Consider the following 13,351-nt stretch of genomic DNA (forward strand, 5'->3'; position numbering starts at 1 on the left):
ACACACACATGATCTTTTATTTCATAATAAACAAGTAAGTCAATGTATCGTAATAAATATTTAATTTTTAAAAATTAATATTTTTTCGTGTTTAGTAGCAAAGGTTTACTATTTAGATTTTTGAATGTTAATATTTTGATTGACGTCAAGTTGATTTCCCGCAATTGGAAAAAAACGTGAATTATCATACTACCTAATTCAACGCTGTCCTGTGCGATATTGAGGTAAGCTTCACCCTGTGATATTTATGCAGTAAATAATTACGATGAATGGTTTTCAATATAAATTTAGAAATATTTATTGACAGAATTTTTTTCCAAATGAGGTTTTTGTCATGAAGCTGATTATGCAGAAATTATCCACAAATACTGTAAAATCAAAACAATTGATTTCAAATAAGTAAACACTGTGAATATACACAAATATTTGAGAATGATGGAGAGAGATAGAGAGAGAGAGTAAGAAAATTATGGAGAGAGAGAACAGAAGAGATGAGAGTATCACTCCATTGAAATAAAGAAGCGGTATTTATGGGGTGATATCTTTTAAATGAGTCAAGAAATCATGATGGTACCGTTTTAAAATGTTAAGTACCTTATAATTTAGAAATATAAAAAAATACGAAAAAAATTCATTGACAGGAATTTTTTCAGCTAAAGGTCCTGTTCCTCCTTAAAACAAAAGATGTTTTTAGATTATGGCAAAAAAGTGCGAGAATATCAATTTCATACGAGGTTCATAAAAAATATATGTAGACAATGTTCCATAACGTCATAATATTATACAAAGATGATAGATCAATGCATTTTCGTAAATGAAATTATAAATTCTGCCGAAGTGTTAAGTTTCATTACTTTGATTGAATAGAACTCATGTAAGTCAATTTTCAAACCAACATGTTTTGCTACGACGGAGGACGGTTAACTAAAATTGTAACGTCAAAAACAACGTCGAGAAAGTTTTTCAAATTTACTCCGCTTTTCGACTTTTACACGGTTTGAAGCGTTTAAATTCATAAAAACGTATCCATAACACTTGATGCCTAGTTTGGTAATAATTGTGCAAATAGCTCAACTACATGTAGATTGGCAGTTTAAATGTGACTCTATCTGTTCCGCAACAGTGAAGCGTAAATCACGTTTAATGACGTTCTTGATTCTTTTGACAAGATTTTTATAGATAACCTGTTTCTTTACAGACCATCCATTGTCCAATTTTAACTCACGAATTGTATTTTTGTTTTATTCAAGTTAATACACTGCACTGGTTATTTTTCATACATGTTCTGGTTTATAGAGAACTTTTTAAGTTTGTTAAAGAAGTTTCCCGAATGCAAAAGAAAATTTTATTGTTACTCTCTGCTCCATGACGTCTTCCAATATCATGGTCTTTTGGCTTTTTTAATCAAGTCCATCTGAATTTAAAAAGTTATATCTTTTAAAGAGAGCAATAATGTATATTAGCTAAAAACATCTTAAGTAGTGCATCAGGACTATATTCAAACATGTAAATTTTATTTTATTTCAGTTCCATTTATACAGGTATGGCTACAAGTATTATAAAGTAAAAATTATTTTAAAATACTTATTTTGACGTTGCTCCGTGACCCCATATTTGCTATATTAAATCTTTAATAATTATTATAAATATGAAGATATAATCAAATAATTTTACTAAAATTATTCGAATTTGCTACTAAAAATTTGGATATAATATGATGTTTAATAAAAAAAAAATGAGGACTAAAATCTGCGAACTTTTTTAATGACCCTCCTACATCTTAAACAATTAATAGGATATATTTTTCTTTCTGTTATCTTGATTTTTCTCTCATTTGGAGAGTATGTCGAATAGACATATTCTTTTCTAGGAAAAATGTTAAGACCATGAAACAGACTTTATTTCCTTTTTTTTCTCTCTTTTTTTGGCTGTTTTTCAATTTCAATTTTTTTTAGAACGAAAAGAAAATAAGATTTATTATCACAAATAGTCAGAACAAATTTTAAAATATTTAATGTAAAATATATTCTGGTATTTGTATTTTTAAGTGTTTCATCCATTTGTTGTAAAATATTAATTTTTTTAGAGTTTACTTTCAATTGATTTCTGATTCAAATTATTGTGATTGATACATGTACATGTTTCAGTAATTATGCAATGTTTAGAATCTTGTTTGTAAATTACAGATATCATAAATTTAAAAAGACATCTTTTATATCTAACATGTAACTGTTGTAATCATTATTTAATTTTAACGATCTTAAACCTGCAAAGCAAAGTTTAATGGGTTTCTGCTTGTTAATAGTTGATTCCGGTAAGTAATTGTGTTAAAAACAATTTCACTCCCACAATGTACACTGTATGACGGTCAATATTGACTTAATTGTAGAAAATAATAATAACAATCATTGATGAAATGTACTCTTGTGAATTTCATTGAATGAAAAAGCAAAACACTAACATGGTGGTTAATATTCACAAGATATAAGAATTGGATACTGTTGATAATTTAGAAATTTGTATGACGTAAAATTTTTTTTTTTGAATGTTTTGTATTATCCTTGTGGATATGTTAATGGAGTACTTGGAAGTCAATTATAAATACACAAATGTAAATTAGAATATTCAAGATAACACAAGGAAGTTTTTCACAATACGGATTTAGTAATACTTTTAAAGAGGCAGAATGATCACAGTGCATATTTCCGACGAGAACTTGGTGCAGTTAAGAAGTTCGTATTTTTTATATGATATTTCCATAGTTTTCCTACAACAAAGAATGCTAAAAAACAGGTAATATCATAAAATTAATTTCAATCGGTAGGTTTCTTTTACTTTGGCTTTCAAAATTTGACTTCAGAATGTTGTCTTGCTGAAAGATTCTTGTCCTAATAAACTAAATCAGTACAAGTCATGCCTGCATTTGACATGCTTTTTTAATTATAGCATATTTTTGTTACTTGATGCAAATCCCAATTTCAGAAACATTCTTCATTTAATTCTGTTCTTATATCCTTTTTCCAATTTTTTTTCAAGTAAATTTTGTATACATTCACAGATTTATTTCCTTTTAATTTTTGACAGTGCGAATTACACCGAAGCTTAAGAATGGCATCCTCAACGGGTAAGTTTTTCAAAATTCTTGCAATGCATGCCACTTAATCAATTTCATTGAAAAAAAAATTACAACTCTGAATTTTTTTTCCTGATAATAAGTCTTCCTCATAGAGGACGATAATTTAAATACGTTTTTTCTTAAATTTGGAGTATATAATTTTATGTATAACAATTTAAAATAAATTCTGACGCTTAAAATCTTCCGTTTAATGTCAAATTATTAGTAACCCTTTTTAAAGAGTGAAGTTGAATATACATGTAACAAAGAAGAATTTATCAATCATATAGAAGTCATAGAAGCTTCCGCAAGACCCTGATTGATTCATTGACACTTTGTACATACATTATTTGATCTTTATGGTGGTCAAGTGGCTCATCATTTGCTCTAGAGCCACGGACTAAGGAGTTCTAAGGTTGCAAATTCAAATGACACTGTTGGACATAGAGATATGTCCTTCCGATGAGACCATACAAACCAATTTATGTGTTATGATAGGTGTTGGCACAAAAAAAAATCCCTCACTGTTCAATGACCGTAATTGCCAAGCACAGGTATAAAGGGCTAGGTTTATCTAATGCTTAATATGGCCCTGTAGTTATATCAATCAATTAACTACCACACTCTGACCCATTTCATGTATAAAATAAGGTAGACACTTGATGCTTTTATTTCCTATAATAAAATTTCCAGATATTGGGAAACAGATTTCTAGAAATTGCTATGTTCTTGAATTTTGCAGAAAACATTCGTATTTGACTACCTTCAGCAAAGAATTATAATATGAACACAGCCCACGATCCAAAAAAAATAAAACGTGTTTTTTGATCTTCAGAAACAGATCTTTCATTATGTAGTAGCATATTTTGGATCAGAGGTTGTGCTTTATATGAAAAAAAAATACTTCAACTTTAGTCGATTTTTGAAGGAATTTACAGGATTTGAGGAAAATGACGCATTTTATGACGTCATAATGCATTTACTAGAGGGAAAATTACGTCATGGTTAAAAGAAATGTGGTCACAACACTCTTAGCGATAAATACTTTATTTGCAACTGAAACTTAAACTAAGCGGTTTTGGTTTTGGAAATTCTCAGGTCCTAATAATGCCCAAAATGGCTCTTGCTCTTTGCAACCCTTCACAACAAAGTAATGACGCCTCAAAATGATTCAAATTTCTCAAAGGAATGTAACTGTAGAAGTTTAATATCTTATTTGAAATAATTTTTAAACAGCATATAAATTGCGTATCATTGTGTTAAAACAGAATTGTATAACTTATACCACACTTTTATATACATTGTCGAGGTTTTGAGTGTGTGGGTTAATACAGTTTAACTGACCTGTCCAAGTAACAAGTACAAATAATCCATTTTATATTAAAATTGATTCTAGAAAGTAGATTAAAAACATTAAATTATATTTACCTAAATTTTGAATGATTTACATAGGCCTGTACTCTGTAAAATTGATAACGACGAAATCGGGTTCGGTGTTCGAGGCCTAATAATAAAATGACAGATCAAATTAAGTAAATCATATATCTTATTCATTCATTAACAGTTATCATGAATTAGCACATCGCTGTCTGCGATGAAGCCATCCCGCCTTTAAGTACACATTCAGTATCCATTTTACTTCATATCTAGGTATTCCTGATGCTATGTTTTTGTATTATATATTTAGGGATCTTTTAATTTATATTTTATTCTAATGACAAATGCTTCAAGAAATAAATAGAATAGTTTAGGCTCAATGTATTTGGATGAAGATTTGAATATAATGTATATACACAATTTTAAGGACATAGTCATCCTGAATACTGCATACAGGGTTATTTTCTCCCCGTCTTATTTTCGCCATTTCACTGTTTCAAACATTTTTGCCTCGTTTTAAATTCGCCCAGTCCTAGTCTTGTTTAAGAAATTATACTGTATTCTTTGAATTCGCCCCGTTTTAAATTCGCCCAAATGAGGTGAAAATAAAATGGGAGACAAAATTTCCCCGTATACAATATGTCATAACACAAGGAAAGAAATAGCGTTGTACATAAACGGATATGCAACAATTTCCCTCTCTTAGATTTAAAGTAACAAATGAGATAAGATATGTTAATTTGTAGTTCAAATCTTATGAAAACAAAAAAAAAAGGATTTTATATACTTCTTCAAATAAATTTAATATTTTTTTTTTGGTTTGCAATATTATATATATATATTAAATACAGATGTATAAGAGTGTAAAATTAATAGAATATACAGAGATAGTACTTGATGGGAATGTATTATCTGTTTTAAAAGTTTCACCAGTAAATTTGTAATATTCAGCGATTTTTAACAACAACATCATTCTAAACCCAACATGTTTTTAGATAAGATACAACTGACCCCTGAAACAGTATTCATAAGTCCTGGGGGTAGTGTAACAATAACAGCAACATGTGACAACACCAGCTTCATTGGTCAACTAACGTGGACTCGATTTGTCAACGATAATTTTTCGAAATTGGACACTGGAAGCTCAAAATATGATGAGTGTTTTTGTCAGGGCTTATCAAATACTGGTCGATTGACAATAAATCAAATAGAGCCTTCTGACAAAGGAAAATACAGGGTAGAGGTCCGCCAGGTCCACCAGCAAAGGAATTATGTGGAAAGTAACGTGGTTTCACTGTATGTTTTGGAGGGTAAGTGAAAAGATGTATTCATGATGATAATAATCAATTGCTTAAAATGTTATTAACTGTAGGATATTTTTTCTTTTTAAATTTGCTTGGAAGTTTAGGTTTCAAAAACTTTTAAAAGAAATGACAAATAGATAAAACGAAGATAAAAAATTGTGTAAGAGAAACAGCTTCTAAAGATGGGGGCTACAAATGGAGAACAGATTTTTTTTTACAAATACAAAAAGCTAAGTCATGTAGATGGGAAAGATAACTTACTGTTAAAGAAATAAACAAGAAAATCAAACAAAACAAAATAAAACAAAACAATAAAAAACAAAAACAAAAGTACCTATCCGGGAGAACCTTATTTCTCTTGAAAATCATGTTTTCTTAGGAATATTTCTTTAAAAGATTATAGAAAAATCATTATAAAAAGATAACATTATACATGGCTTTTATTTAATGTCTTTATAGACGTCAATGCAGTTTGCAAAGAGGAACTAAACCTTCTACGCTACAAGGAATGTGAAAGCATGGCAAAGGGGGCTCTTCGTTTTATATTTGATAGACTAATTCCACCAAATTGTCTTGCAAGCCATCTTTCTAAGTACAAAGATGGTTTACGCAATTCCTGGAAATGCAGAAATGACCAGCTGCAAGAACTTTTCCCAAGTATGTGATTACACTTCATTACCCACCTTATCATTTTAAATAAAATTTGGTTTACATTATTCCCTGTAAATGAATTGCCCTTCTTATTCTAACAATAAGTTGATGTTTATTTCTTTAGAAAATGGATTAGTTTCTTCCAAAAATTTCGACATTTCACTTCTCTATAAACTTTTGCGCAATACCACAACCGTTAAAGCACCGGTGAATGGTTGGAATGTTGAGCCAAATTTGGAAAATACAGGCGAAGGAGATGATATTGAACGAATTCATCAACACCGAAATTTCCTTTGTCATTTAAAAGTGAACCAACTGTCAGAAGAAGAATTCGAGAGTCGATGGTTCGATCTCACAACGGTAAAAAGATCAGATAGAAAGAAATAAAAAATATACTATTTAGTTAAAGTAACCATACTTTGGCTGAAAACGTTTCCCCGATTAAAGGCAGATGATATAACCTTAACATAAGTACTTGATGTACATTTTAGAGACCTACTTGAGAAATCATTAGATTCCATTGCAGCTCAATATTAGGAACATTTGTAAACACCTTCATCAACGTAATAATAAACGTGTACCATGGGAGCCACATTTTCTTTTATATCATATGAGTACCCATTGCTGGAATACACTCCAAAACGCCTATTAATGTGAACAAGGTTCACTTAGGATTTTGTACTTGCTCTGTTAAACATTTATAATAATAAACGTGTACCATGGGAGCCAAAAATATACATGTAGAACAAGGTTCCCAATTAGAATTGAAACATGTGATTCTTCTAGTTGAAACTTTGGTGACTGCATGGAAATTTAACGTGAGGTACCTTTTGCGGTTTTCTACGTATAATGACGTCATAAAATTTGTCGTTTTCTTTCAATCTTGAAAAAATATCGAAAAATGACCAGGATTGTTATGCTGCTATTTAATATACAGTACCGACCAGACACAACCCAACAGAAAGCAAACCCGGAGCTAACCCGGGCACTGGGTCCGCTTGGGGCTCGCTCAGGGTCCGCTAGGGCTGACCCCGAGCGAACCCGGAGCGGACCCCGAGTGACCACGAAGCGGAGCCATAGTGAACCCGAAGCGGACCCAGAGGGTGAACCCCAATTCAGTAGCGGTCCCAGAAAGTGAACGTGTGTTAGGTTTTTCTTTACGGAGCTGTCAATCAGGATTAGCGATTAAACAATTTACCTATTTATTTTATCAAGGTCTTCTGTTTCCAAGGAAACCTTATTGTTTTCGTTCGGTTTCTTTTTCCCTATTATTATTCTATTTTTTTCTTACCGATTTTGTGCACGCGAGTTCTCGAAAATTGCTTGACCGATTTTCACCAAACTTTCAGATCTGATAGATATTTATCTGAACCTTGTCGGAAATTTTAGTCGTCGATGACGTCACTTCCGGTCGTGAGATATGGATGATTTTCTGATTTTTAGAGGGTAGGCTTGTCCCGAAAACTCCTCCGGAACCACTTAAAATATTGACTCAAGATTTTCAGTGAAAGTAAGGAAAGGTTCGCTGAGTTGCAGGCAGGCGTCCAAATTTTCATAGCGCAAAAGGCGCCGAAGCCTGTTAGAGCCAAAAACATGTCTCGGAAACATCTCACAAAATTTGACATCTTTTGTTTTATATCTTCGTATCTATTCATAATTTGTTAAAACATATAGATGAAAAGTTGTACAGATTCACGGGACCTTTCATATGAAATCAAGAAAAAAGGGCTGACCCCTCAAATCAGGGGCTCAGAAGGACCAAAACTCTTTCATTTATATCCCTTTATTAATCAATATTTTGTTATACATTACAGAGGCAAAGATATTCATCTTCCCTTTCAATTTGTAACAATATCTTATAAAATTTTGATCATATGTTACGTAATTAGGGGTCACAAGGGGCCAGAATGTCACATCTTTGACGCTTTATATCTCAAAAAGGGGGAATATTTTGATAAGCAATATTGAACAAAAGATGATCAGAATAATGTTCTAAACAATATGCATACTTTGAATTTTTGTAAAACGGCCCCATTAAGGACTTGGAGCGATGGCCCCTAAATATTTCCATTCAACATATCTTCACCACGAATAGAAATCTCTGAATAAGTGTTGAACAAAATATCTTTTAAATAACAAGACCTTTCATTTGATATCAAGAAAAAGGGACTGACCCCTAAAATTAAGGGCTCAGAGGGTCCAAAAGTCTTTCATCTATAACTATAATGATCGATATTTTGTTAAATATTACTGAAGCAAAGATATTCATCTTAAAGATTTGCAACAATATATTATAAAATTGAGATAATATGCTACGTCATTAGGGGTCACAAGGGGCCAGAATGTGAAATCTTTGACGCCTTATATCTCAAAAGGGGGGAATATTTTGATAAGCAATATTGAACAAAAGATAGCCAGAATAATGTTCTAAGCAATATGCAGACTGTGAATTTTTTTAATGGCCCCATTAAGGACGTTCAGGGGTAGCCCCAAATATTGCCATTCAGCATATCTCCACAACTGAGAGAAATCTCTGAATAAGCGTTGAACAAAAAGTCTTTGAATTTAAAAGCCCTTTCATTTGATATCAAGAAAAAGGGGCTGACTCTTCAAAATAGAGGCTCAGAGGGGCCAAACGTCTTTCATCTATAACTCTTTAATGATATATATTTTGTAATACATTACTGATTAAAAGGTATTCATCTTAACGAATTGCAACAACATCGTATAAAATTTTAATCATGCATTACGAAATTAGGGGTCACAAGGGGCCAGAATATGAAGTGTTTGTCGGTTTATATCTCGAATAGGAGAAATATTTTGATATAAGCAATGTTGAATAAAGGATGGTCAGAATAATGTTCCAAACAATATGCATCGTTTTAAATATTGTAAAATCGCCACATTAAGGAATTGAATTGGTGGCCCCTAAATATCTTCATGCAAGATATCTCTTTAACGAAAAGAGATCTGTGAATAGGTCTTGAACAAAAAGTGTTCAAAATCACGAGACCTTTCATTTGAAATCAAGAAAAGGGTCTGGCCCCTCAAATTAGGGACCGAGAGGGGCCAAATCACTTTCATCTATAAGTATTTGAGATTGTTGAATAAATCAAAAGAATTTAATCAAGTGAGTCTTAGATATTATTTTGTAACAAATATCATAGTCAGAATCATATCTCATCGATTAAACAATTTCGCAACGAGATTTCATCTAGTTTATCATTATTTTTTTAGCAGTATTGATTGATAAAAATTAATATAAATTGGGTAATCATATCAGTCAATGAGTAAAAGAAAAAAAAGAAAATATTTGAGAATTCAATTTTTAATAAAATAAAAGGACAAAAAAAAAGAAGAAAAAATAACTGGATTTGACAAATCGTATAATTTTATTATCTCAAGATACAGTACATGAATATGTCGAGCGTACATGTACGTGCCCAATATTCAATTATTTTATTTCCATTGTCTCAATTAACATGGTTTTTCATATTAATCAAATTTCACATCAAAATTATTGATCTTCTTAATTGGGCATGATAAATTTCAATGTGCATGTACATTGGCATGTATATTATTACGAAATAAGCTGCTTTAGTCTAATAGAAAATAATTCGAGTACAGAATGGGTAGGACGACTCATAGAAATGTCTAAAATAACATCAGGCTTTGTTATTAAAATTTAGTTATACGATGCGATTTTACAGCTAGGATCTATTTTTTTTTTGTCTTGATTTTCCTATATTTATTAATATTTAAATATTGAAAAATATTTTTAAAAATAATTTCAAATTCATTAAGGTGTGTATGTGAAGTAGGGGGTACAGCATATTAATATTCTTATCGGGAGAACAATTATTAATTGTCATTTTAATTTTTTCATTCTGATAAAAATCATACTCGCTCCATAATTCTGATCGTAATAAAGATCTGATATAATCTATTTGTTTTTCTTTTTTAGAAAAGGTCCGGTAAATATACATTTCGAATATTCAATGTGTAACTACTATAAAGTAACCTAAATATATTACGTCTACAATAGGCTAATTTATAGATATCATAATTCAGTGTTTTTCAAACATTAAAACTACGATCTAGCAGAACATAAAGACTAATGAATATTATTTAGAACTACATGTATATAAGGCATAAATTTGAACTGTTTAGTTTAGATGCTTTCGTCAGTTTCACTTGTACACCATTCGACACATTAAAAATCAATTCATCACCTTTTCTTCCTCTTCCGTTTTTGTTTTTCGTTATGAATTAAAAAAAGAATGTTTTACAGCCCTCTGTTAAATAACATTTTTCGAAATTAAGAGTGCAGAGAAATCAATGAAATATTAATTAAATATACGTCGAATGTACAGTGGAATTTTAAAAAATTTATCAATGTTCTCCATAATTTCACTGTATACACGAAATGTGTATATGTATCGATCGCCGCCAAAACAACAATGATAGATTCCGAAATACCATTACTGTACTGGAATATACATGGGGTGGGGGCTTACTGGCGGTGCGATTAAAGCGAGGTCCGCTTCACGCATCATTGCGCAAAGTTGTCCCAGAGAGCGAACGCCAAGTACGCTATATTGGACCCAGAGCTGACCATGAGCGAACGCGGAGCGAACCCTGAGCGCACCCAAGGCGCACACAGAGCGGTCCCAAAATTTCTGAAAGTGAACCCGAAGCGGACACCGAGCGAACCCGCAAAGCGAACCCGGGTTCCTCTTTGGGTTCGCTCTGGTGTTAGGTTGTGTTCGGTCGGTACTTTAATGCGTAACCCCTTTCTAGGATGTATCTAGAGTTAGAATGTTTAATCATAAAATGAAAAAAAAAATGTGTCAGAGATTAATTCATTAAGTGAATGTGCCCATTTCTCTTCAAAATTCTTTCGGCTTCATATTGATGTTTTAGTGACACAATGATATTAGGTCAGTTTGATTGATTGACTGATTGTATATTGTTTAACGTCCCTCTCGAGAATTTTTCACTCATATGGAGACGTCACCGTATGCCGTTGAAGGGCTTCAAATTTTGACCTTTACTCGACACTCAGGGCCATTGAGCAGTGAGAGATCTCTATCGTGCTAACACCTGCCGCTGACACGGGGCTTCGGTTTTTAAGGTCTCATCCGAAAGACCCGCAACTTTCACTTCATAGTGCCGAGCGCATGGCGAAGGAACATATTCTACTCATTTTTACGACTAGGTCAGTCGCGGCCGAGATACGAATTCACGACCTCCCGATCACGGAGCGAGCGCTCTACCGACTGAGCTACCATGAACGGTAGAGGTTAGTTTGATGATCTATGTACATAGTCATTTTATGGAGTTGATGAACTTTCTTCTTTAAGAAATCCACGATAATTGTTGCCCAGAAAATTTAATGATTCTACTGTTGTTGCAAATATTAATGTACAAGAGTATAAGAAAACAGTAAATTTTCCACAATTTTTAAGATTCTAGATTTCTGCATTTGTTTTTGTAACTCTCTACAAAATTTATGTTTATTTTTTCATGAAAGTCGTCAGTTAAATGGTTAATTCTTGCTTAAAGGGATTGAATCCCTTTTGCAGGACCCCGCGGATTCTATCTTATTGCAGGTTCACTTGCATGTTTAAGACTCAAAGTTTGTAATTTCAACCCTATACGCAAATTATGATTGAAAAATTCTCAAAATTGAGGTAATTCAACCGTAAGTACATATAAGTACACAATATAAATAATTATGACTCTAGATATTATTATAAACAAAATTGAATCATCTGCCTTTCAAAGTACTTTAATTGCCAGTTATCCCTCATGTAACTTGACTCTAAATATTATTAAAAACAAAATTGAATCATATGTCTTTCAAAGTACTCTAAATACCAGTTATTCTTCATGTAACTTTCATATGTTTAGCGTTAACCATCAAATTTTGTTATCATTTGAAAATGAGTTATTTTTTTTATTATGAATGCTCCATATTAAATTGTTATTTTGATCTCTCTGAAAGTTTTTCTTGAAGAATACGTGTATTATTGTTTTAGGCAATTGATAGACTCAGCAAAGGGACCCTTCGGAGAAACATATGTTTCTTACGAAACAAGAAATTTGAACAAATGGAAAAGGTCACAAACAGAAAGTACTCGAAAAGCGGAATTATGAGAAGTAAGCGCATCTAATATAAACAGTTACAAATTATTCATATAATCATATTTATGTTGTTGCTACAGGGAGAATGAAGCAGAAAATATCCATAAACAAATTCCGTTTAAAGGTTTACCAAAGACATTTGAACAGTGCACTTCTTGTGCAAAAAAAAAAAAATAATAAATAAATAAAAAAGATAATAAAAATAAAGACAATATTAAATACATAGAGAACAATAAGAAGCATTATGAAAATATTTTACAATGCGAATAAACAGTTTATTTAGATCAGTCAGAAATACTGACACAGTTACATATTTCAGCAGAATATTATTAATCAAAAACCTTGTAATTGCACATAGCATACAATTTATTATTTCGACTAAGGGCCATTTAAATACAAAGTGTATTCATATTTTTCTTTACAGGATTACAATCAAATTGAAATTCAAATAAAATTTTAGAACATTCAAAAAATTTAAGGTTCTTTTAAAATTAATCATTTTATAGTAGAAAATTGTTTATACTTTTCTGATACATTTCAAGCAAAAATTGTGATGAGACTTGAAATAAATGGATTAATGATTTCTAAAAAATCTAATAAATATTACGCCTTTACATTTTTTTCTAATGAAATATCCATAAAAAAATTACATATTCAACATGTTCATGCTATATCAATTGCATTTAAAAATGATATGAAAAAGGCTTTCAAAACACATAGCATGCATACTATTCATATATTACAGATCCTCAATCAG

At 31.4% G+C, this 13,351-nt stretch overlaps 1 protein-coding gene across 1 annotated transcript; it reads left to right on the forward strand.

The window, feature by feature from the left end:
* Positions 1-2,672: 2,672 nt before the first annotated feature.
* LOC134261795 (uncharacterized) lies at positions 2,673-12,609 on the forward strand (the record flags this gene model as incomplete). Its single annotated transcript, XM_062744193.1, has 6 exons — positions 2,673-2,793; positions 3,085-3,124; positions 5,488-5,802; positions 6,256-6,453; positions 6,572-6,807; positions 12,489-12,609. Coding segments are annotated over exons 2-6 (886 nt in total), but the record flags the coding sequence as incomplete, so codon positions are not given.
* Positions 12,610-13,351: the final 742 nt, after the last annotated feature.

The sequence above is a fragment of the Saccostrea cucullata genome, unplaced genomic scaffold, assembly GCF_032062105.1.
Source record: "Saccostrea cucullata isolate Sc308-1 unplaced genomic scaffold, CSIRO_AGI_Scuc_v1 ctg10837, whole genome shotgun sequence".
In the NCBI taxonomy this organism is placed as follows: Eukaryota; Metazoa; Mollusca; class Bivalvia; order Ostreida; family Ostreidae; genus Saccostrea; species Saccostrea cuccullata.